This window comes from Lolium perenne, chromosome 7, assembly GCF_019359855.2.
Source record: "Lolium perenne isolate Kyuss_39 chromosome 7, Kyuss_2.0, whole genome shotgun sequence".
Lineage (NCBI taxonomy): Eukaryota > Viridiplantae > Streptophyta > Magnoliopsida > Poales > Poaceae > Lolium > Lolium perenne.
The window spans coordinates 118,841,492-118,865,350 of record NC_067250.2 but is presented as its reverse complement, the minus strand read 5'-3'; the positions used below and the strand labels follow the sequence as shown (position 1 = coordinate 118,865,350).

At 50.0% G+C, this 23,859-nt stretch overlaps 3 protein-coding genes across 4 annotated transcripts; all 3 read left to right on the top strand.

The window, feature by feature from the left end:
• The first annotated feature begins 1,533 nt into the window (after positions 1 to 1,533).
• On the top strand, positions 1,534 to 6,086 carry LOC127323952 (dicarboxylate transporter 2.1, chloroplastic). Its single transcript, XM_051352065.2, has 4 exons — positions 1,534 to 2,403; positions 4,034 to 4,347; positions 4,904 to 5,352; positions 5,779 to 6,086. Exons 1-4 carry the CDS (start codon positions 1,627 to 1,629, stop codon positions 5,892 to 5,894), a joined length of 1,656 nt encoding a protein of 551 aa, XP_051208025.1. The 5' UTR covers positions 1,534 to 1,626; the 3' UTR covers positions 5,895 to 6,086.
• Positions 6,087 to 6,638: 552 nt separating this feature from the next.
• Positions 6,639 to 8,096, top strand: LOC127323953 (homeobox-leucine zipper protein HOX4-like). Of its 2 annotated transcripts, none has more exons than XM_051352068.2 (3): positions 6,639 to 7,028; positions 7,118 to 7,458; positions 7,561 to 8,096. In XM_051352068.2, exons 1-3 carry the CDS (start codon positions 6,968 to 6,970, stop codon positions 7,960 to 7,962), a joined length of 804 nt encoding a protein of 267 aa, XP_051208028.1. In that variant the 5' UTR covers positions 6,639 to 6,967; the 3' UTR covers positions 7,963 to 8,096. The 2 variants fall into 2 exon arrangements, with proteins under 2 accessions (XP_051208028.1, XP_051208026.1); XM_051352066.2 differs by having other exon boundaries at positions 6,640 to 7,028; positions 7,115 to 7,458.
• A 9,773-nt stretch (positions 8,097 to 17,869) lies between these two features.
• LOC127323869 (U-box domain-containing protein 15) lies at positions 17,870 to 20,487 on the top strand. Its single transcript, XM_051351975.2, has 4 exons — positions 17,870 to 18,415; positions 18,521 to 18,637; positions 18,730 to 19,164; positions 19,252 to 20,487. Exons 1-4 carry the CDS (start codon positions 18,062 to 18,064, stop codon positions 20,293 to 20,295), a joined length of 1,950 nt encoding a protein of 649 aa, XP_051207935.1. The 5' UTR covers positions 17,870 to 18,061; the 3' UTR covers positions 20,296 to 20,487.
• The last annotated feature ends 3,372 nt before the right edge of the window (positions 20,488 to 23,859 follow it).

The following is a 23,859-nucleotide window of genomic DNA, read 5'->3' as shown; positions in this document are numbered from 1 at the left end:
GGTTACGGACTCGCTCTCTACCTGGCGAAACAAATGGAAAAGAACACTGGAGGTATGTGATCGCTGTCCAATGTGCGGAGTTGAGGCAGAGGACAACTTTCATGCCTTCTTCCGGTGCACATTTGCAAAATAGCTCTGGAATTACATGGGGGAAGTGTGGAAGCTGCCAGCTTTAGAAGGAATCCAGAATACATGCTTTGAATGGTTGCTACACTTGTTACAAATCGCAACAGTAACAAGCAGATCCATGATTCTGATGACATTGTGGGAGATCTTGGCATGTCCGTAATGAAGTTGTACAAGATAAACAACCGCCACCCTTAGAGGTATCTCGTCGATTTCTCTCTAGCTATTTGGAGTCGATTATTCAGATCAAGTATCACCCTAATGATAATCTAGAGAAAGGGAAATTTATCCTTCATGTACAAGGAAATAATCTCTATACGAATAGCACTGACCACGAACAAATACCTAGTGCCTCATGGTGTCCGCCTACTCCTGGATGGTGTAAATTGAATATTGATGGATCCTTCGGGGCTGATGCAAGTGCAGGTGCTAGCATGTTACTCAGAGATAGTGATGGTGCTATTGTCTTCTCCGCATGTCGTCATATCCTCAATTGCAGAGATGCCCTAGAGTCTGAAATTTACTCAGTCTATGCGGGTTTATCTCTGGCCTTACAATGGTGTAGCTTGCCTTTGGTCGTTGAATCTGATTGCTTGGAGGTGGTGAATATGCTGAAGAGTGAAGGCATTGATCGGTCTGTGTATGCACCGATGATAGAAGAAATCAAAACCTTGCTAAAAGTCCATCACACTTGTATTACTCATGTTAAAAGATGTCAGAATTCTAGTAGTCATTTTTTTGGCAAACTTAGCTAGAACAAGTGCTAGTACAGCAGTATGGCTTGAATCTGGGCTAGAGGGTCTAGCAAGCTTGTGCTACATAGATTGTAATCCCTGATGTTTTGAGTAATACAAGTTCTTCTCGCAAAAAAAAAAGTTTACTTCAGCGCTGCAGAGCCAAACCCTAGGACCTTCGGAGAGAATGCCGACAGCGACAACCCTCGACCACGGCTCGCGAGCATAAGGGGAACTCCGGAAAGGGAGGCAGTAGTGCTACTATATGATCATATGGACAATGGTGCTAATATAAAGTCTCAACCATACAATCCTTATCAGACGGCAGCCGTACTGCCACTTCGTCGACACATGGATCTACAAGCTCAAGCTAGACAGCAGAGCCACAACCTGACGATCCCGATCTGGCCACCCTGTCCCACATCCGATCCCCAGAAACAAGAATGTGTGATCCGTGAACACAAAAGCACAGATTCGCATCCAAGACTATAAAAAACACTCGACAAGAAGCAAAACACAAGAGAAACAGCACCGCACCACACGCTGTCAGCGTCAAACGCACACTAGGACGCCGACATGGCGGGCCCAACGTCTGCAATCGAGCGCTGGCCCCACCTGTCAGTTGAACCCTAACGGGACCAGCCCTTTCCCGTATAAACCAAACTAATCTCACCCGTAGCTCTCCGCAGGCCGCAGCCACCAGTACCCGACCCCCGCTTCCTCCCGCTCGGCCGCTCGCCGCGCCGCCGCGCACAGCCGGCCGCCAATGGAGCGCCTCCGCCTCGCGGTCTCGCACCGCCCGGCTCTCCCCCTCCCCACCCCTCACAACCACCTCCGCCGCCGCCATCTTCAGCTCCAGCCCTCCCCCAGCTCCCTATCCCTCTCCCGCCCCATCTCCCCCCACCTCTCCCCCACCCCTCGCCGCCACCTCCACCCTCTCCTCGCCTCCGCGTCCGCCGCCCAAGCCGCGACCCCCGAGCCGGCCGCCGCCGCCGCGCCCTCGGCCGGCACGAAGCTGCTCCCCCTCATCCTCTCCGTCGGAGTCGGCCTCGCCGTCCAGTTCCTGGCGCCGCGGCCCGCGGAGGTGACTCCGCAGGCGTGGCAGCTCCTCTCCATCTTCCTCTCCACCATCGCGGGGCTCGTCCTCGGCCCGCTCCCCGTCGGCGCGTGGGCATTCCTCGGCCTCACCGCCACCGTCGCCACGCGGACGCTCCCCTTCACGGCGGCCTTCGGGGCCTTCACCAACGAGGTTATCTGGCTCATCGTCATCTCCTTCTTCTTCGCGCGCGGGTTCGTCAAGACCGGCCTCGGCGACCGCGTCGCCACCTATTTCGTCAAGTGGCTGGGTGGGAGCACTCTGGGCCTCTCATACGGTCTCACCATCAGCGAAGCATGCATCGCGCCGGCCATGCCCAGCACCACGGCCAGGGCTGGAGGTGTGTTCCTTCCCATTGTCAAGTCGCTGTCGCTGTCGGCCGGCAGCAAGCCCAATGACCCATCAGCCAAGAAGCTGGGCGCATACCTTGTGCAGTCTCAGCTGCAGGTAAACAACAATTTACTTGAACTCATACTGCATTCTAATTACGAATTTAAGTTACTACAGATGAATCACGGTAATCTTGGAGGTGCATTTTCCCCAAATGCTTACAAATTTTGCTCCACACAGTACTCAGGGCTAAGAGCCTGTTCTGTTTTTCTTATCCTACTGGACTAAGTAAAATTGCATTGTATCTCTATATTACATTGCGTCACATGGGTTGTCCATATGAAGAATATGAGAGTAGGATGGATGTTTGTAGTCTTTATTACTAAACTCAGGAGTTTATAAGTGGAATTTGCTGTCTTGCTAGTGGCTACCAAAGTAAGAGTTATGTTTGCGTCCTGAATGTATCTGGAAGCATGTTTTCTGGTGTATTCTTTACATGAAGACGCCTTTCCTCTGAAATTGCTGGAGAACATGTGTAATCTGTATCAATTAGACAATTACTACTTCCTCTGTCCACTAATGTAAGACATTTTAGATATTTCAAATTGGACTAGATGTGGACCAAAATGATTGAACCTACACACTAAAACGCCTCTAGATACGTGCATTTAGGAGAAAAGCTAAAAGGTCTTACATTATTGAATGGAGGGAGTACAAGATATGGGTTGCATCACATTTTTCTAGCAAGCTAGGATAGCTATCTGCGTTGAAAGCTGTGGCTTAGTCAGAACTTGATACATGTAGACTGTACCGGTATTGTGCAACTGGTTGTGGGTGTGGGGTCTATTATTTTACAATAAATTGATTAAGAGTTCTGCAAAGATGCTTGGATTTGGCACTCGTCATTGTTGGTTCAATGCCCGTGTTTAAGTATTATATTGGATAATACCTCAAAAGTTCCTCGCCGAGGGTGTGATCCTATCCTCTTTGATGTTAATACATAAAGGTTGGTTGTAGAGCTCGTCTGAGTAGAGGATACCATCAGTTGATAAAGAGGATACATTTGTCAAGATATCTATGGAGTTTATACTTTATATAGGTGCATTGTTGGTTAGTTGAAGGGAGACAATGAACAATCTTATGTGGCTGGAGAATTTACTGGAAATAATAGATGGCTGGAGGTCTTGAAGGTGTAATTTTTGTAATGATCACCGCTCTTTGCCTGGATTGGATCTGCACGAAATTCCCACCTACCTAATATTTCATGGAATGAACACTTTGGTGCATTCATAGCCATATTAGTAAGTGCAGCATAACGATATATACACTGTTTGTAATGATCGAATAATGATAATGTGGCAAATACTAAAGGTCAAAACCAAGTAGTGGTGTATCCAAGTAGCATCTCATGCTTGAAGCCTGGACATATATTATGCCGATGATTTAGTAAAGTCTAAATTTTCAAAGTAAACCATCAGCAACCAACAATTCTCGTATGCAAGGAAATTTGCATTGTTCTCTTTTAAGTTTGTAAGTGCTGGTGCTGTTTCTTTGTGATCCATTGCAACTCGCTGGTACACGATATGAAAAAACTATACTCAATAGAAACTTACCAGGTGCTGTTTCTAGTGTGTCAACATGCATAATTTTGCTCTCTATTTTGATAGTATGTGTTCTCTTCTTAACCAGTGTAGATTTTATTGAAACTACCAATGACAGTATTGTGTTGGTTTCGGCTTCTTGACAGGCATCTGGCAACTCGAGTGCTCTCTTCCTAACCGCTGCTGCCCAAAATCTCTTGTGCATGAAGTTAGCGGAGGAGGCTGGTGTCAAGATTGTAAGCCCATGGATAACATGGTTCAAGGTTGCTAGTTTGCCTGCCATCATTTCCCTCCTAGCAACACCTTATTTGCTATACAAAATATTCCCTCCTGAAATAAAGGACACTCCTGAAGCCCCTGCATTAGCTGCTAAAAAACTGGAGAAAATGGGCCCAGTGACAAAAAATGAATGGGTAATGGTTGCTACAATGCTTCTTGCAGTCTCACTTTGGATTTTCGGGTAAGATTCTGTATCTTGACTAAATTATTTCTCTGCATGAGTTGACCTGCTAGAATTTTTTTAATGATTTATCTTTCAGTGTAGCATTCTCATGAGCCGTATCTAGCTGCTTCTCTCAATTGCATTACACAATACACATACACATCACATGATCTTGCTGGTCCGTGCAGACTTAGTAGTTGTATGAAACTATCAAAATAAGAGAGATACATAGCAGGGCACTATTTAATAAAGATATTCAGGATAGCTTTCTAGCCCACCATGGGTGATGCTAGCGAGTAAGCCCCCTGGATGACTTATTCAGTTGTTTACAAACTTTTATCATTATGGCACCAAAATTTGTTCCATCTCGGAAGCTGGATTGCTCCTGAAATCTTTATTTACAGTTTCTTTCCATATAGTATGGGTTTTAGTACATGTTATCTTAAGAGTTAAGAGGCAGTATGATGAAAATAAAATCTAAATAGGAAACTAAAACGCCAAGGAAGTTCTTCAAAAATGCTGAAGTGTTCAAAATATGGCTTCTGTATTAACTGTTACACAATTTGTTCTACAGGGATGTTATTGGTGTGTCCAGTGTTGTTGCTGCAATGATTGGGCTCTCTATTCTACTTCTGCTTGGGGTGCTGAACTGGGATGATTGTTTGAATGAAAAGTCTGCATGGGACACCTTAGCTTGGTTTGCTATTCTAGTTGGAATGGCGGGGCAGCTCACTAACGTTGGGATTGTCTCGTGGATGTCAAATTGTGTTGCAAAGGTTCTCCAGTCTTTCTCATTGAGTTGGCCTGCAGCATTTGGTGTTCTTCAGGCCTCCTATTTCTTTATTCACTATCTATTTGCAAGCCAAACTGCACATGTTGGAGCTCTATACGCGGCATTCCTTGCCATGCACCTAGCAGCTGGTGTTCCTGCTATACTCTCAGCACTTGCTTTGACGTACAATTCAAATCTCTTTGGTGCACTAACACATTATAGTAGTGGACAGTCTGCATTATACTATGGAGGTAATTTTACTTTCCACCTACCCGGATTCAAATTTGTTCTCCTTTAGAAGCACTTTATGCTACATGCCCATCCGTTTAATGTCTCTGCCTCCAAATAATCACCACCTAATATGTGTTCAGTTTGGTATTTTAATGTACACATCTTGAAAAAACGATTTTTTATATATATTTGGAGTTGTTTGTTTGGAATGTATATTTTAATGTACACATCTTGACAAAACTATTTCACTAGGTATGGGTAGTGTTAGTGTATGTATAAACCACCATCATATTTTAAAAGATTGCCGTTCCAGATGGAGCATCTAATATAGAGCTATAACAAGTAAATGCACAGATACATACATTTACGGAGATTCCTTTGTTTATTTAACTTCAGGTTTCTCATATTAGGATTTTGACTAAATCAGTGTTATTTTTGCACTGCAGCGGGGTATGTTGACCTTCCTGATGTATTCAAGCTGGGGATTACAGCAGCGGCCATTAACGCTTTTATTTGGGGAGTAGTTGGTACTTTTTGGTGGAAATTCCTGGGTCTTTACTGAGGGTGCCTCCTGCAGTGTATGTTGACGAAAATTGTTCTTTAGTGCGCAAGTAAACCGGCTCATCTTTCTTAAGAGGTGTTTGGTGGGTTGTATAATAAAAGAGCACTGTTCATCACTCGAATTTGTGAACATGCTATTTGTAAAATATTATTTCCTTCACTCCAAATTATAAGACTTTTTGATAGGCTAAAATATTACTGTATGAGGGTTCACATAGGTTGTTAATTGTCTTGTATCTCCATTTTGTATAACTAAATCCAGTGTGTCAAGGGGAAGAGTTTTGACCCTGAACTTTGCATTTTCTTGATGTGCATATTGCGTAGGGCATGTCATGTTTATACTCCATCCGTCCTATGAAACTTGTCTTTATCCAAATCTGAGTGTAACTAGATGCTAAATAGCGTTTAGATACATCAAATTTGAACAAAGTTCATATAAGTTTCATGAGACGGAGGGAATATTATAAACATCTGGAACCGCAAATTAACATTACTAAATTTATCATGTAATGTTTCATTGTTATATTAACTGGGTGCTGCATAGAGAGGGCCATGTTTTTCATAATACGGTTTTGTTAAATTTCAGCCGCCTGAGAACAGTTTGTTAGCTTTCAGTCGATGAACCAACGATTCTTTATATCTGTATATGAAAAAAATGGTGAAATCGATGTACTGTAGAATTAATTAGTTTTCAGACAACAAATCCAACGTAGATATATAATTCACGAAAAGGAAAAAAGACCTCCCTTGCTCCCAGAGGAGACTGGAAACAGAAAGGGGAACAACCAAAGGAAAACCCCACTCGCCACTCTCCTCCAGTCTCTGCACGAGCGCCACAGACCATGGAGATTCCCCTGAGCACTTCTCTACTGTCCTAGGAGACGTTTTGGTCGGAGACAGAGGAGAGGGCAACCATGGCGGCGATTCTTGGGCAGCAGCGTAGGCACACCCTACTCTCCCCGTTCCCCTTCCCCCGGTCACCTCTCACCTGATAAAATCTCAGTTCCTCCACAATATCCTTAGCTCTCGGATCATACCCCCTCTTTTCCTTGGCGACTCTGAGAACGGCTGGGCATGAGGAGACGCAGCGCGAACGGCGGCGGCAGTCCCGCCCTTCTTCCGGTGGTTTGCAGTGGTATGTAATCTTTTTCATTCTTGGGCGATGTTGCTTACTGGAGCTGTGAGGTTTGGTCTGATGTGATGTGGTGTTTGTTTTTGAAGAAGATGATTTTGGTGGCGTGGGGATGGAAGAGGATCTGGACGAGGACACCGCGATGTACGGCGGCGGCGCAGGGGAGAAGAAGCGCCGGCTGAACGGGGAGCAGGTGCGCGCGCTGGAGCGGAGCTTCGAGAAGGACACCAGGCTGGATCCGGAGCACAAGGAGCGGCTGGCGCGCGACCTCGGCCTGCAGCCTCGCCAGGTCTCCGTCTGGTTCCAGAACCGCCGCGCGCGCTGGAAGACCAAGCAGCTCGAGCGCGACTACGCCGCCCTCCGCCAGTCCTTCGACGCGCTCCGCGCCGACCACGACGCCCTCCGCCGCGACAAGGACGGCCTCCTCGCCGAGGTAGCTAGCTAGCTAGATCGTTGTCTCGAGCTTCCCACAAACACCCTACGAGCGCGATAATCTGTGCAATGAGTGTGATGTTTGGCTGGTCACTCGTCGCAGATCAAGGAGCTGAAGGCGAAGCTCGGGGACGACGTCGGTGCCGCGGCGAGCTTCTCGACGGCGAAGGAGGACCAGGCGGCGTCCGGCGTCGAGCCCGCGGCGGCGTCCGCGGCGGCGCAGGGCTCGTCCGAGAGCGACTCCAGCGAGGTGCTGAACGACGCGGAGCTGACGCCCGGCAAGCAGCAGCAGCAGGCCACGGCGGCGCCAGCGGAGCCGGTGGTGTCGGGGGCTGTGCTCCACGGCGAGACGCTCTTCCACGGGCATCAGCTGCTGAAGGTGGAGGACGACGAGGCCGCGTTCCTCGGCGACGACGACGCGGCGTGCGGGGGCTTCTTCGCCGACGAGCAGCCGCCGTCGCTGCCGTGGTGGACGGAGCCCACGGAGCAGTGGACTTTGCACTGAGCTGAGGTAGCACCGTAGCAGGCTAGCAGGTAGCAGCCAGGGAGGAGCATGTACCTGGGGGCGAATAAGAATTCAGCGAGGTGGTTTCTGCAGTTTTGCTGAAATTAGAAAATGAACCTTGTATTTTCTTGCTATTCTGCCTTTCCCGTAGAACTGCGCAAGGCAGGCTCTGAAGCGCAAGCTAGAAATGGTATTTCGGCATTTGTTGTGAACCCAACCCGGACTGAGAGGAAAGAAAAGTTGATGAGAGATTAGGGAAATTGTGCAAAAGTAGGATGGAGATTGGAAGGAAAAGAAGGGAAAACGACAGTGGGAAAGGAGTAGTGTGGAGGAAGCAAGCAAAGGCGCTGGCCGCTGGCCGCTGGAAGAACAGTGTCGCTGTCGGTGGTCCCGGTGCCACGTGAAAAGCTGGCTAGTTGGTGATAGCGATTCACGGTGTCCACAAGGCAGAGCTAGCTGCCAGGTTTCTGGTTCCCCCTTCTACCCTTGCTCCTCTTGCGTGGCTGAGAACAACTTCCGCAACAATCTTCCAACTCTTTTTTCCCCTAAGGCCGTGTTTGGTAACAGTGAATTTTTGTGTTTCAGAGTGTCTAATCCACCGTGTTTTGGGTGAATACACTTTCAACACCCGATCCTCTTGTCTCACCCAAAAAACGTAAGTGTACCGTACTTCTGTACATGTACTTACACGTGTTCACGATCACCGCCGTGTCTTGATCGTACTCGCTCGTACTTCGTACGTATGCACTTTCGTGTGCACGATTGTACCTGCTCGTGTGCACGATTGTACTTCGTCGTGTGCGTGACTGTTGTTGGATAATTAGGCACAATTTCCATGATTAATTCCAGAATATCAAGCATGACGACAGTAACTACTAACATGTGAAACTCGAACATACTAGATGTAGTGATCAACATGAACAGTAGCAGAGCAAACAGTACAACATCCATCGCTAAACAGATCGAGATATGTCGCACGTACCGATCTGGTGGAGGTGGCGGTGGAGGTGTAGCAGATGATGTCGCGGCAGTAACGTTGTTGATGACAACGTTGTTGACGACGGGGACGACGGGTCGAAGTAGACGGCGTTGAAGACGACGGTAGGCATCACCGCCCGACTTGGACGGAAGGCGACCCGTGATGAAGAGCTTGAGCAGTCGCGCAGAGCGCTTCCCAAAAACCTAATTCGCCCTCTCCCGTACAGGATCGCAAGGACGAGTGGTTCCGGAGACCTGCTCTCCCGTTCGCCGATGCACGTCGGCGCGCGGGATGGAGTAGACTACGATGGCGGCGCAAGCAGAGAGAGGTGGAAACCCTAACTCGTATATTAGATGTGTTTCTGCGGTAGCCGGGCAGGAGATTATATAGGCTCGGGAAACCCTAGGCAACGTGGGCCATACCCACGTTGCACGAACGTTTCGAGTCGGTTACAGATAGCCCACGATCCGGGAGCGACCGGAACCGACTAACTGCGGCGCGTCCGTCTAGGACTCTGTTCGTTTTCCTGAGCTGCAAAAAGTAAGGAAAGTCTCGGCTCGAGGCTCAATCCACTCACCACGAGCGCGGCGCGCGCGTCGTGACGTGTCGAGTCGAGTCGAGTCGAGACGAGCGAGCGAGGAGGAGGAGGAGCGCGCGCGTGTAGCACTCCTATTCTCACTCACTTACTAGTGGTGGAACAACCCACCTTATAAGGCTGGTGCCAACGCGGGAGAGAGCGGGGGCGGTACTGCCCGGCGCGGGGCGGGAGAGAGGCGGGAGGCGGGCGAGACGAGAGGGAGGGGCGACGGCAGGGGCGCCCGGCGCTATCGCCCGCTATCGCCCGCTGCCGCCGCCTGCCGCCCGCGTTGGCGGCGAGAGCGAGGCGGGAGGGAGGCGGGAGCGGGGCGAGAGCGTTGGCGGCGCGGGGCGAGAGCGAGGCGGGCGAGAGTGCGGGCGAGAGCGGGGCGAGAGGCGGGCGGTAGGCGGGCTAGAGCGGGCGAGAGCGGGGCGAGAGCGGGCTAACGGCTAGCTGACGTGGCGCGCTCTGATTCGTCCACGTCAGCTAGCCGTTGCTGGTTCAAAAAACCCTAAAATTTCATCTCCACCCCTATAAATACCCCCCATATGTTTCACTCACTCCACACCCATCTCATCTCCATTCATCACCTTCCCTCTCTCAAAACTTCTCCACCATGTCCGGTTGGACTCCACCAGATTTCACCACGTTCACGGATCTGATTCAAGACGGGTCACCAATAGACCTCGATGGTGTCTCTCCGACACATCGTCGCACCAATGTAGCTTCTTCGCCGATTCCCCGAGTTTTATACTCCCCCGGCGCACCACCTCCGGGGCCATATGGCCCATACGCTCCACCTCCGGCGCCTCCGGGGCCATATGGTTCATATCCTCCGCCTCCGTATCCATACCCCCAAGCACCTCCAAATGCTCCACCTATAGGTAGCGGGAGTGGCACTGTACCTCCGTACCCACCACCTTCGTACGGGTCATACCCTCCACCTCCGTATCCATACGCGCCATATGGTCCGTACCCCCCACCACCTTCCGAAGCTCCAAGCTCCGAGTCCAATGTCGCGGAAACAATCGTACCACCGCGTCCAAAGAGGCTTGACTGGACTGTTGAGGAAGAGGAGAAACTGGTACTTTACTTACCCATCTCATATTTATTTCGGGGTTGGTTGTTGCTTTGATTTGTCACTAACAATATCTATTTCGTGGTAGGTTAATGCTTGGCTTCTTAACTCCAAGGACTCTGTTGCCGGTAATTGCAAGATCGGCACAAGTTTTTGGGGTGGGATAGCTGCAACCTTCAACTCTACCTCGGATCCTGCCCGTCATCGGACCTCGAAGCAGCTGAAGGATCATTGGAACGCCTACAACAAGGAGGTGTCCCTGTTCAATGGATACTACATCCAAGAAGAGCGGTTACGTCAGAGTGGAGCAGACGATGATATGGTCATGAAGTCGGCAATGGAGAGGTACGCGAATGACAAAAGAGTGACTCAGCCATTCAGAAAGCACCACTGGTGGCAAGCTGTTCGCAATGAAGCGAAGTGGAAAGGACAACATGGTCCTGGTAGTGGATCCGATTCCACATCGAAGAGAAGCCGTCTGGGAGTTTCTGGTGAGTACAGCTCTGGCGACGCGACTACGGAGGAGGAGCGTCCACCGGGCCGCGATAGAGCCAAGGCCGCGGTACGTAGTGCAAGGAGGAAGGGGAAGGCAACCTCATCAAGCAGTGAGGTAGGAAGCAAATCCTTCGCCATGAGGAACATGATGAAGGGTTTAGTGAAGGCTAAGCTATTCAAACAATGGAACAAAATGAAAGATCAATCAACCAACGACATGAACGAAGCAGAAAAGCGCTTACATGCGAAGGCCATCAAGATGTGCGAAAAAGAGCTTGGTCTGGCAGATGATGAGGAGGAGGAGCAGCAGGAAGAAGAGGAAGAGGAAGAGGAGTAGAATTTTTATTTATTATGTAATTTTTAAAATTTATTATGCAATTTTATTAATTATTATGTAATCGGTAACATTTTAAGTTGAATAAAATAATTTCTTGCATTATTTTGAATGTCTACGAAAAATCAAGTGAAATAACTTAATGTGAAAAAGAAATAGTGATGTGGAGGAGAGAGAAGTGAGAGGTGACACTATAGCCCGTGCATTGGCACCGTGGGGTGAGAGTGGGGTGAGAGTGGGGTGAGAGTGAGGGAAAAAGCTGACGTGGCGGGTGAGAGTGAGGTGAGGCATTGGCACCAGCCTAAGGTGGTCTAACTTCCTCCCAACTTTCCATGTGGGACTAAACTTCCCACCTCTTGCCACTCCCTAGTGAGCTGCCAGCAACTTGGGCTCAAACTCACAAGGCTGCCACTATGTGGGCTTTGAGATTTATAGGAAAAACTGAAATCTAATTTGGGCCCCTAAAAGTGGGCCCAATATTTCAACAACTGTACCTACTCGGTGCGCTTTTGTACTTATACTCGCCTGTATACGCAACTGTACTCATGTGTTGTATGTAACTGTAATCGTGCGTTATATATAACCGTACTCGTGTGTTATATACAACTATAATTATGTGTTGAGGGACACGGGTACGTGAGCCCGCGCGGAGGCGTACGAGTACTTCCCGCGTCGGGTAGTACTTCCGCGATGTAGCACCCGCGCGGCACAGAACGCATCGTACATTCTTGAAAGCAGCCACGCGTCGTGCTCTGGCTTGTCGCTGGATCGGTGCCACGCGTGGTTGGTGGCCTTCGCGGAGGTTGGCCTCCATGCAGTTGTACCCTTTTAGAGCATCTCCACTCGTGCCCGACGAGGCCCCCGAGCGATGTTTTTCCCATCCGGACGGCGAAATTCGGCCCAGTCGCGCCCCCCGGTTCCTCGTTTTCGTCCGGATTTGGCCCTTCATCCATCCGGCGAGCCCACGCCACCCCCGGCCCCCCGGGGAGCGCTCGGGGACTCCGGACGAGTGAAAAGCGGGGAAGGGCCCGATCTGTCGGTGACTCGACGCACGAACCCCACCGCCACGTCGCTCAAAATCTCCCCCCACCCCTCGTATCTCTCTCGCCGCCGGCACCACCCCACCGGCTTGTTGCCCAGATTCCGCCGCCCCTCCTTCCCCACCTGCCTATATTCCACCGTCTTTGGACGACGGCCTATCTGGCTGCTCTTCCGCCGGCCTGTTTTCCGGCCTGCTTGCTCCTCGTCGCTCGCGGCTCGGGTTGCCTCGACCACGCCCGTCAGGTGTTCGTCCATTTGCCTCGCCGGCCATGGACTCGGTTGAAGAGGAGGAACAGATGTTCGTCGAGCTTATGCAAGAAGAGATGGCAGCAGCCGCCCAAGACGACGAGCACATGATGATCCTCGGTTGCTTGGCAAGCATGTACGCCGGACTGGCAACTGGTCGACGTGGTGGGTCGGCACGAGGTCGCCGGAAGTGCAAGCCGAGACAGCGAATGGAGGGCTACTGCATGTTGTACGCCGACTACTTCGCCGACAATCCATTGCACGGTGAGAGTGTTTTTCGGCGTCGTTTCAGGATGAGCAGAAAGCTATTTCTGCAAATTGTGTATGCCATCCGCCACTTTGATCCCTACTTCAGATGCAAGGCGGATTGCACTGGTTTGGTTGGATTTTCGTCACTGCAGAAGTGCACAGTGGCTATGAGGATGCTGGCGTATGGAGCTCCCGGTGATACTGCAGATGACTATCTTCGGATGGCGGAGTCCACCGCTCTTGATTGTTTCTACCGGTTCTGCAGGGCCGTCATAGCAGTGTTCGGGGACTATTTCTTGAGATCACCCACTGTCGAAGACACTCAGAGGATCCTTGCAACAAATGAAGCTAGGGGTTTTTCAGGGATGCTTGGAAGCATTGACTGCATGCATTGGCAATGGAAGAACTGTCCGTTTGCGTGGCAGGGAATGTACAAGGGTCACAAAAAAGGCTGCACTGTGATACTTGAAGCAGTGCCTACCCATGATCTCTGGATTTGGCACTCTTTCTTTGGTATGCCTGGATCCAACAATGACATCAACGTCCTAAACTGCTCCCCGGTCTTTTCCAAGCTTGTTGAGGGTCATGCTCCCCCGGTGGACTATGTGATCAATGGTCGGCACTACAACAAAGGATACTACCTTGCAGACGGTATCTATCCAAAGTGGGCAACATCTGTGAAGACTATCTCCAACCCTAGCACCCCCAAACTTTGCGAGTTTGTCAAGAAACAAGAAGCTTGCCGAAAAGACGTCGAGCGTGCATTTGGTGTCCTCCAGCAGAGATTTGCTGTCGTCCGGTTCCCCGCTATGACTTGGTCCAAAGATCAGATGTGGGAGGTGATGAACTGTTGTGTGTGCCTACACAATATGATTATTGAAGATGAGCGAAAGCATCCGGTTCCTCTGGCTGAGCAAGAAACACCATATGAGAGAGAGGGTCCTCTTGCACAGCCTAATCACCATGTGCCTCCATCATGGGCCGCCTTCTTTGCTATGCGCCAGGAGATTCGAGACTCTACAATGCATCAGCTGCTGCAAGATGATCTGGTGGAGCACATATGGAGGCTCCGAGGCAACGCCAACGCCGACGCCAACTAGTCTGTCTTAATTTGTTTGAAAAATTGTGAAATTGTGTGCTTCATTTGTTTCAGCACTTGTTAAACATTGTACTGATTATCGCCGAATTTGTTTCAGCAATTTTCGTACTCTTGTTTGCCGAACTTGTTAAATTTTATGTTGAATTTGTTTGAAATATGTCAAATGGTCGAGGTTGGGGGTTTCCTGCCGGGGGGACGGCTGGAACTTCGGCGCTCCCCACGCCAAATCTTCCTCCAATCCGGACGAAAAATTCGCCGGATTTGGGCGTGGGGAGCGCCAACGAGTGGGGATGCTCTTACTCGGCCTTACACGACTAGAAACCAGGTTGCCAAACATGCTGAAGAGTGTATTTCCGTGTAATGGACTAGGCCGGAAAAATACATTTGTATCTACTTAGAAACCGGGCTACCAAACAAGGCCTAAACGGGAGACAAAGCTACATGAGGACTTCACCGAAATTACTCCGTAAGAGCATCTCCAGTCGCGTCCCCCGACACCGGATTGAACGTTTAGGGGACGTCGCTCCCCAGTCGCGTCCTCCAAACACCGTACCCAATGAGAAATTCAAATAGTTTGCATTCAAAAGAGATCGTTCCCGCCGAAGTCGTCGCGATCAGAGTAGCGGCGATCAAAGTACTGGGCGCGCGATCATATTACAGTCCGACGAAAGAATTAGAAGAAAAGGTTGGGGTTGGGCGACGCCGACACCGACGATGCATCCTGAGTCGACGTAGACCCGTCGATCACGATGAACTCGTCGTGATCTGCCCGGTGTGCATACTCCGTCGCCGACATCGAGGCAGAGGCTAACGCATGTGTAGTAGCACATGCTATCGCAGACGCATCTGCTGGCTCTTGCTCCGAGGTTGGGGTTGCTGCCGCTGTCGCTGCCTGGCCGGCGCTGTTGGAGATATGACCAAAAGGCAATAATAAATTAGTTATTGTTATATCTTAGTGTTCATGATAAATGTTTACATCCCATGCTCTAATTATATTAACCGAAACATTGATACATGTGTGTTATGTAAACAACAAGGAGTCCCTAGAAATTTTTTGGAGGCTCCAAACTTTCCAGCCTCCCGCTTGCATACGTGACACGTGTCCACTTTCACCTGAATTTTTTTACCTGAAATTTAGAATTTTCTTCGTTGCAGCAACAAGCCTCCTGATTTTGCTTTATTGAAGAAAAAAATGGTTCAACTAAAATAGCTGCGACTCGTTTAGACTTTGTTTCGTCGCAGCAAACAGTCCCGCTTTTGCTTCATTGAAGCAAAAAAAAAAACGATTCACGTAAATACAAAAAAGAAAAAGACATGTCGGACGCAGCATGTCGGAGACTCGCTAGAGATCCACCGAAGACCTCACCGGTGGGGGATGATGCGACCGACAATTGGTGCTGCAAGCCGGGGACCGTGGTGCTACAAGTCGGAGCGACAGCGCTACCATCTGGTGGAGGCGGTGCTTTACGGAGTGGGCTTCGATGCTACGATGGTACAATATTGTTGCTTTAATTGTTCCCCTATGCTGCGACTTCAGTAGAAATGTTTTGCTACAAGGTCTCCGGCGATGTTTTCCGACGAGGTCGTGTTTTAGTACAAATGTTGCAATGCTATAATATATTATGTTTGCTACAATTGTTCTGTCATGTTGCTACTTTAGTGCAAATGTTTTGCTACGGGGTCTCCGGCAAGGTACGGTGCTCTGGCGAGGTCTCCGGCGAAGTACGGTGCTTCGACGAGGTCTTCGGCGAAGTACGTTGCTCCGACGAAATCTCCGACGAGGTCCACAACCGAATGGTCTTTGTGTTTTTGTTTTTAGTCGAACCATTTTTTGTTTCAATCAAGCAAAAGTGAAGCTTTATTTTGCTTTAGTGAAGCAAAAGTGAAATTTAAAGCAAAAAACTCTGCATTTCTCAAAAGACCCCGCGTCCCGCCGTGTCGCCCTCCTCAGGCGACAAGGGGGGAACCCTTGCCGCCGCCGCCTCTAGCCCCCACCCCGATCCTCTCCCTTGCTTTGCCGCCGCCGGAGGGGGGCCGGCAAAGTCGCGCGCGCCCCGGGGAAGGTGGCGGCGGGGCAGTTTCTCCCCCTCCCGCGTCCCCTGGCGAGAAGGAGCTCGCCCGGGCGCGGCGAGGTGCGGCGGGCGCGGTGGGCCGGCGGCTAGGCGCTGGCGGGGCGGCAGGCGGCCGTGGTGGCGCGCGACCTGGTCGTGGTCGGGGCGCGGCGGTGGTGCAGCGGAGCGGGGCGTTGCGGGGCTTGGCGGCGCGCGCACGTACCCAGATGGGCTCCTGCAGGCCTGCGCGTGCTTTCCCTTGGTCGCGCTGGCTCGGGGCAGAGGCGTTGTCCTCCTTCCCGGCCTTCACCGGCGAGGTTGCAGGGGCGTGTTGCTGGATGGCGGGGCGGCGGCCCTTTGTGCGCTGGGTGGTTTGGCGGCTGTTGTGGCTGCGGGGGCGGCATGGCGGCTGGACCGGGGGGCTCGCGCTGCTGCGGCCGACGACTCGGCCTCGTACCCCTGTGTTGGCGTCCGTCGAAGCTCCCTCTCTATGGCGGTTGGCGGCGCCCGCAGAGCTCTTCTCGGCGGGCTTGGTTGGTAGCAGTGGTGCGACTCGGCTTTCGGCCCCGCGCGGTGCGGGTGGTGGCTGCGGAGCTCGCGGAGCTCCTTAGTCTGGTTGTGGTGGCGGTGGTGGCTTGTGTGCGGCGGTGGCGCCGCTTCTGCACATGAGGTGTGTTTGCGGAGTGCGGGCTGGCAGCGTTTTTGGTCTTCGTCTCGCTGTCTGGCCGCGTGAGGGAGTGGTGGCTCGTTTGCTCCAGGCGAAAGCCTGACCGCGCGGCGTCTGCGGATGTCGCCGTCCTTCTTGGGGGCGGTCAGGGAGCTCTTCGACCTTCGCTGCCTCGGGTTCACATCTTCGGGTGAAAGCCTAGATCCCGCGGGATCGGACGACGGCGTCGATTCTTCGTCGTGTCCCCTCTTGAGTGCGTCGTCTTGAAGTTGGTGATCCCCTTCGCGCCCTCCTGCGACCTGGACACACAGGGCATCCGGGTTGGCAGGAGGTCAACCAGTGATGCGGGTGTTCCGGGTGGAGGCTTCAGAGGCAACGACGATGGTGGTGACCAAGGTTTGGTTGCGGCAAGGTCATGTTAGTCGGCTCCGTTCCGGTGTGTTCGAATGTCTTCGTGGTGGTCTCTTCTTGCTGTGAAGTCGAAGCCACCCTCGGGCGGTGTACGATGACCTGCGTGGGGCGGGCCGGTGAAGGTCCTATTCGGCGCTTGTCTTGCGCATCTCCTCTCCGAGGCTCGTCGTCAGAAGCGGAGCTGCCGGTCTCTCTCCGAAGAGCCATCTGTTTGGCATAGACCGGTTTGAGCTTCTTAGCTTTTGTGGGTAGCCAGGGTGGCTGTGTGTGCCCTTGTGGCGGTGTGTGTGGTTTGAGTGTGCTATGGCACAGTTGTTGTTGGTTTTTGCTCGGTTTTCTCCTAAAAACCGGGCACCTTCTGCTTAATAAATGGATGAGGCAAAGCTTTTGCCTCCGTTTCGAAAAAAAAATTAAAGCAAAATTGAACAGAGAATCCAATTTAACGACTCAGATCTATTAGATTCAACGGTGGGAAATCCGGAATATGGGAGGTTTAGTGTCCGGAGGATATAGAGCATTTTTTTTAAATGGTATCTTCTTGAAGTCATTGCTCAAAATGTGGAATTTTCTGTACTGATAGGAACCTATTCCATGTATCAAACGAACTACAAATCTGACCAGTGATCTTGATAGGGCAAACTACGCTCTCTATATAGCACTCTCCATTTTTAAGGTCTCCTATGGACCAGAGAAGTGCGCTTCCCCGGAATTTAGCGCCCAAAAACGCATTCCCCTTGGATGGAGTCCCCTGATCTCTCATTATTTTTGGCTTTGCCTCCCTTGTCCCCCCTTCTCCGTCTCGCTCACTCGCGTCCCCCATGATCTCCCCTCTCCACACACACGCACCTCGCCGATCGACCGCTTGATGCCGCATGCCCCAATCGGCGCTGCCACCGTCGTCCGCCGCGGCCGCGGCCGCGGCAGACCCCGAACCCTCCTGCTCCGAGGATGGGGCGAGGGAGATGGACGACGAGGACCTCGTCGAGGACCTCCTGGCCACCGTCAACTCGGCCCGTGCCTACGCCGACTTCCGCCGCACCCAGCGCAAGGAATGCCACAATCTTCTTCGCTGGCTGCAGCTCGTCCTCCCGCTACTCGAGGAGCTCCGCGACTCCACGCCCCGTCTCACGGAGGACGCCTACCGCCGTCTCACCCTGCTCGGCCGGGCATTCGCCGCCGCGCGCCGCCTCCTCCGCTCGTGCAACGACGGCAGCAAGATCTTCCTGGTCTGATCCGATGATCATCCATGCATTGATTCTTGGTCGTTCTTGCAATGTGTGATCTACTGATCTTGAGTCTTGACCAATTGAGCGCAATATAATCCATTTCAGGCGCTGGAGAGCGAGGCCGTGCTGGGGAGGTTCCGCACTGTGTACGAGAAGATGAACTCTGCGTTGGACGGAATGCCGTACGAGGAGCTCGGCATCTCCGATGAAGTCATGGAGCAGGTAAGCGCATCAGCAATAATCGTTCATGCATGGCATTCATTCAGCGATCAAGTATCGCAGTTTCACACGTATATATGTTGCTGTTGTTCAAGGTGGAGCTGATGAACGCACAGCTGATGAGATGCAAGAAGAGAACAGACACGCAGGACATAGAGCTGTCCATGGATCTCATGGTGATCCTCCAGAACAACAAGGACGACGAGAGGAACGCGGACAGGGCGATACTGGATAGGCTGGCCAGCAAGCTGGAGCTGCAGACGCTGCCGGATCTCAGGGCCGAGACGGTGGCCATAAAGAAGCTCATCAAGGAGCGAAATGGGCAGCAAGAGGAGAGCACCAAGCAGATCGTCGAGCTCCTCAACAAGTTCAAGGCCATCGCCGGCATCGACGAGAAGAACGTCCTCGGCGGCGAGGTCTTCGTGACCAAATCTCTCGACAAGTGCCCCTCGTTGATGATCCCGGACGACTTCCTCTGCCCGATCACATTGGAGATCATGACGGATCCTGTCATTGTCGCCAGTGGACAGGCACGCACATTTTCATATCTCGACTCCTCGTACAGATGAATAATCTTTGGAACACGAGATTTAAATAAATTCGTTTGAATCTTGTAGACGTACGAGAGGAGAAGCATCCAGAGGTGGCTGGACAGCGGGGAGAGGACGTGCCCCAAGACGCGGCAGCCGCTGGCGCACCTGTCGCTGGCGCCCAACTACGCGCTCAAGAACCTGATCCTGCAGTGGTGCGACAAGCACAAGGTGGAGCTGCAGAGGAGGGAGCCGGAGCCCGTGGCTGAACAAGACGAGCGGCCGAAAGAGGACATCCCGTCGCTGGTGGAAGCGTTGTCGTCGATCCACTCTGACGTGCAGCGGAAGGCGGCCAAGAAGATCCGGGTGCTCTCCAAGGAGTCTCCGGAGAACAGGGCGCTCATCGCCGGCAACGGCGGCATCCCGGCCCTGATCGGCCTGTTGGCCTACCCGGACATGAAGGTGCAGGAGAACACGGTGACCTCGTTACTGAACCTGTCCATTGACCAGAGCAACAAGATCTTCATCACCAAGGGGGGAGCCATCCCGCTCATCATCGAGATCCTCAGGAATGGCAGCGCGGTGGGGCAGGAGAACTCGGCCGCGACGCTCTTCAGCCTGTCCATGCTTGACGAAAACAAGGTGACGATCGGGACCCTGGGTGGCATCGCGCCGCTGGTGGAGCTCCTGAGGAACGGCACCGTCCGGGGCAAGAAGGACGCCGCCACGGCCATCTTCAACCTCATCCTCAACCAGCAGAACAAGGTCAGGGCCACCCACGCGGGCATCGTCCCGGTGCTGCTCAAGGTCATCGACGACAAGAACCTCGGGATGGTCGATGAGGCACTCTCCATCTTCCTCTTGCTGTCTTCGCACGCCGCCTGCCTCGGCGAGGTCGGCACGACGCAGTTCGTCGAGAAGCTCGTGCAGCTCATCAAGGAAGGGACGCCCAAGAATCAGGAGTGCGCTCTATCCGTCCTGCTGGAGCTGGGAACCAAGAAGCAGCCGCTCCTGGTGCACGCGCTCAGATTCGGCCTCCACGAGCACCTCTCGAAGATCGCCAAGACTGGCACTAGTAGAGCGCAGAGGAAGGCCAACTCTCTCATTCAGCTGGCGAAGAAGTGCTACTAAGTGTCAGGACTCAGGACCCATTTGTGACTGTAATTTAACACTGCTTTTGATAGAAATTACATTGTACGTCCTGTTCTCAGTGATGCATATGGGATGTATCTGACTATCTGTATGATGCAACATGAACACTACTTAAGTGCAAATTGGAAATAGGAAATACGGACAACCAATGGACCGCTTTGTTGCTACCAATTCCCTGCACTTTCCTCACACGCTTTAAGGCCTCAATTGCTCATTGTTGGAATGATGGAATATGTCTAATCCCTCTAGATCATAGCACATCACATCCAGCCGAGCTGCGGGAAAAAAAGGAAGCTCTGATGGCGTTCTTAAGAAACGTGTCCTCTTCATATAGTAGGGGCTGGAGGATAAACAAAACTGAAACTTTCTCACAAAGAGAAAATCTTTGCTTGGCAGCTGATAAAAGGAAGGATCAAGGTCAGATCTGTTCTATTTAGACAAAAAAATTGTGGATTATGAAAAATGCCCTTTTGGGTGCACTGCCAGAGAAATTGATGAACACTTTGCATTGAATTGCGTACAAACTCCACAAATCCTTCGGTGACCCAGGATTTTGCTACAACAACAAAAATTCACACATTTCAAAAAAATTAAATAGTTAGTAAAATACTGTGAAAATTGCAACGTACTTGGGCATACGAAGTAATAAATAGCGTTTAATACAAAGGTTGACGTCATAAATGTGTCGGGCGGAGCTGTATGTTCACGATCCTCCGACTGCTCGTAGTGGGGGTAACATAGGTGGTAACATCACACGTCTCAAGACATTTTGGTGACAGAGTGAGATGGTAACTAGCTATGTTACCATAACATCACACATCCCAAAGCAATACGATTCTACAACATAATTAATGACATATCGCATGAAACCACATCTAAGTTACCACCCACTATGAAGATAGTAACTTAGACTAGTAACATGACATATGTTACTAGACTAAGTTACTCTCCACTATGAGCAGCCTAAAAGAAATAAATGATACTACACATTCTACGAGGAAGGACAATACAATGACAAGTACAAGAACTCCGGGTAGCCGCTTCGTATTAAGTTAGATGTCAGCCGTAGAAGAGCACATTGTACTTAAACGGGTGAGTGTTGAAAATAAACACGACCATGTTTGAGAATAAAAGGTGTTTTTTGCTTATTCTCACAAGAAATTAGCTTAATTCATAGTTGACTCCTAAATCATAAAATTATACCGTAACTCGTGTTAGCATGGGTTGCAAATATTTTTGTTGTTACATATGGGATTGTAAGTGAGAGAAAAATTCCCAGCCATTTGATTGCTTAGTGATTCGTTTAGTCATAAGTTAAAAATGACCTAAACCGTTATATTGCTAAATAATTCGTGCTAATTATGAGTTACAACGTGGATTGCAACTAAAATTTAACATCCATTTGACTTAATTCGCAGGCGGCCATGAGGTTTGGATACCATTAACTAATCAACCGGTAATAGTAATATAAGAAAACAAAAGATAAGGCTCCATCCTTTGGCTAGCAAGCGAGATTTTACATGTGTGTGTGCTTTGTGTGCTCTACCGCGTGATCAATTCATTCGAGCTGGCAGCTAGCTTGTACGTGGGTTAGGTCCCAGCAAGTTATATCAATCAGGAAAGGAGCGAATATACATTTGCTAGTCAGTCGCTTCATGTGAAGAAAAAACTCCGGCGAGATGGCACAGACAAGTCGAGACCCGCAATCACTGCACGAACCAGTCTAAGGTGCCAACGGTCGTCATGTCGTTGGCACAACTAGAATTGCCATCGGCACAACCCTGTACCAACGGTTGTCGGCACAATATGGCCTTGGCACAAGCTCATTTGTCGTTGGCATAGCATCTTGTGCCGACGGTGAAGCCGTCGGTATAGAACTAATGGCTGTTTGACAATTATGGCTGGAATTTTAAAAAAATATTTTTTTTCCAATTTTTTTAGTCTCTCACGTAGATCATTTTAACTCTAACTATAATTAATCTTAGGTCAAATTATACTCATGGTCAAATTATCTAATTTGGTTACCCGCAAAAAAAATTAATTTGGTCATCTATCATCACACTATTCAACCCTAGCATACTTAACATGTTCGTTTCTTCCGGTTGTGCTTCCATAAAAAAATGGAAAATTGTTGATAATACTACCATATCAATCCTATTAAACCTTAGACCAAGATATCACAATTCTTTATTATTTTGAATTTTATACAATTATTTAAATAAACATCAATTATTAAGTAATAATAATCTTTATGCAAAGTGCAATTATTAATTTTAATTTTTTTTAAAAAAAATAAAAGATCCTGAATTTCTGGCAAAAAATAAAATCTTCCTGCTTTAATATTTCCCTTTGAAATTTTGAGAATCTAAAAATGGCAACTGGGTAACCCCGCTGAATTTAGATGTAACTTTTTGAGCCAATCATTTTGATATGTTATACATTTTTTCCCGACGTCGTATGCAAAAGTAATGCCATTTTATCGAGAAATAAACCTTTTTGCAAAAAAGTCAAAATTCAAAATTTTAAATTTTCCTTAAAACTAGATGACATAACACATTTCCATCTCAGAGGATTTTTTATTTTTATTTTTTTTATCATTTTCGTTTATTTTTTCCAAAACTGAAAAGGTGATATCAAGCGCGCGCGCGGGGGGGGGGGGGGGGGGGGGGGCGTGGATGGGAAAGGCATCGGCACAGAGCCTACCTCCTAACGTTGTTTTTCTCGCTGTCACGACGGAGCACCTATGCCAACGGCCAACCTATGTTTGTGCTGACCGTGGCCGTCAGCGCAAGCTTTTCTGTGCCGACGGCTTCCTTGTACCGACGGCCTTCTTCCGGCCTAATCTGTTTGGAACTTGTGCTAACGGCCCTAATAAAAAGCCGTCGGCACAACTTTTAGCCGTCGGCACCTTGATGTTTCCCTGTAGTGAGTCAACCTATATGTACACGTTCACGGCTGAACTGAAGGTCCGCCCTTGAAATCCTTACTATCATAGGGATTGATCTGAATGGAATACATGAACCGCCTAATATCTATGATGAAGCTAAGGAAAGATGGCTAGCCCATAAGAAGGATGCATGGGACTTGGTTATTACCGCCTCGCTCTAGAATATTTGGCTGTGAAGAAATAAAGTGGTGTTGGATGATATACAGATCCCGATTCAGCTTGTAGCAAAGAAATGTATGAGAACTTGCAAACTATGACCTCTTAGGACTAAGAAAGAAGAAAAAAAGGGCTCTCGAACTTTGGATTTCTGAATGGCCTTGGCGATGCTTTCTTTTTAGAACTCCCTGTCGGTTCCTCTTTCACCTTGCATGTAAGACTAGCTAGAACTCCATCCCGCTAATCGATCTAAGCTTCTCACTGTTTCCTTGGGAAGAATTTTGGCGGGAAGTAATCCAATCGTTTTAAAACTTCTCTTGAAAGTTGGAAGAAACATATCATGGATAACATCATGTTACTTAGTCCTGAATCAATAAGGAGAAATCTCTCAGAGACAATAATTTTCCCTTTCAACTGCTTAATCGAATTTGTAATCGTTC

Excerpts from the sequence above, each read along its gene's own strand:
- LOC127323952 (XM_051352065.2), top strand. The coding sequence starts at position 1,627 with ATGGAGCGCCTCCGCCTCGCGGTCTCGCACCGCCCGGCTCTCCCCCTC. Across the intron at positions 2,404-4,033 it reads TTGTGCAGTCTCAGCTGCAG|GCATCTGGCAACTCGAGTGC; the intron begins GTAAACAACAAT and ends GCTTCTTGACAG. Across the intron at positions 5,353-5,778 it reads GTCTGCATTATACTATGGAG|CGGGGTATGTTGACCTTCCT; the intron begins GTAATTTTACTT and ends TTTGCACTGCAG.
- LOC127323869 (XM_051351975.2), top strand. The coding sequence starts at position 18,062 with ATGCCCCAATCGGCGCTGCCACCGTCGTCCGCCGCGGCCGCGGCCGCG. Across the intron at positions 18,416-18,520 it reads ACGGCAGCAAGATCTTCCTG|GCGCTGGAGAGCGAGGCCGT; the intron begins GTCTGATCCGAT and ends AATCCATTTCAG. Across the intron at positions 19,165-19,251 it reads TCATTGTCGCCAGTGGACAG|ACGTACGAGAGGAGAAGCAT; the intron begins GCACGCACATTT and ends TGAATCTTGTAG.
- LOC127323953 (XM_051352066.2), top strand. The coding sequence starts at position 6,968 with ATGAGGAGACGCAGCGCGAACGGCGGCGGCAGTCCCGCCCTTCTTCCG. Across the intron at positions 7,029-7,114 it reads TCTTCCGGTGGTTTGCAGTG|AAGATGATTTTGGTGGCGTG; the intron begins GTATGTAATCTT and ends TTGTTTTTGAAG. Across the intron at positions 7,459-7,560 it reads AGGACGGCCTCCTCGCCGAG|ATCAAGGAGCTGAAGGCGAA; the intron begins GTAGCTAGCTAG and ends CACTCGTCGCAG.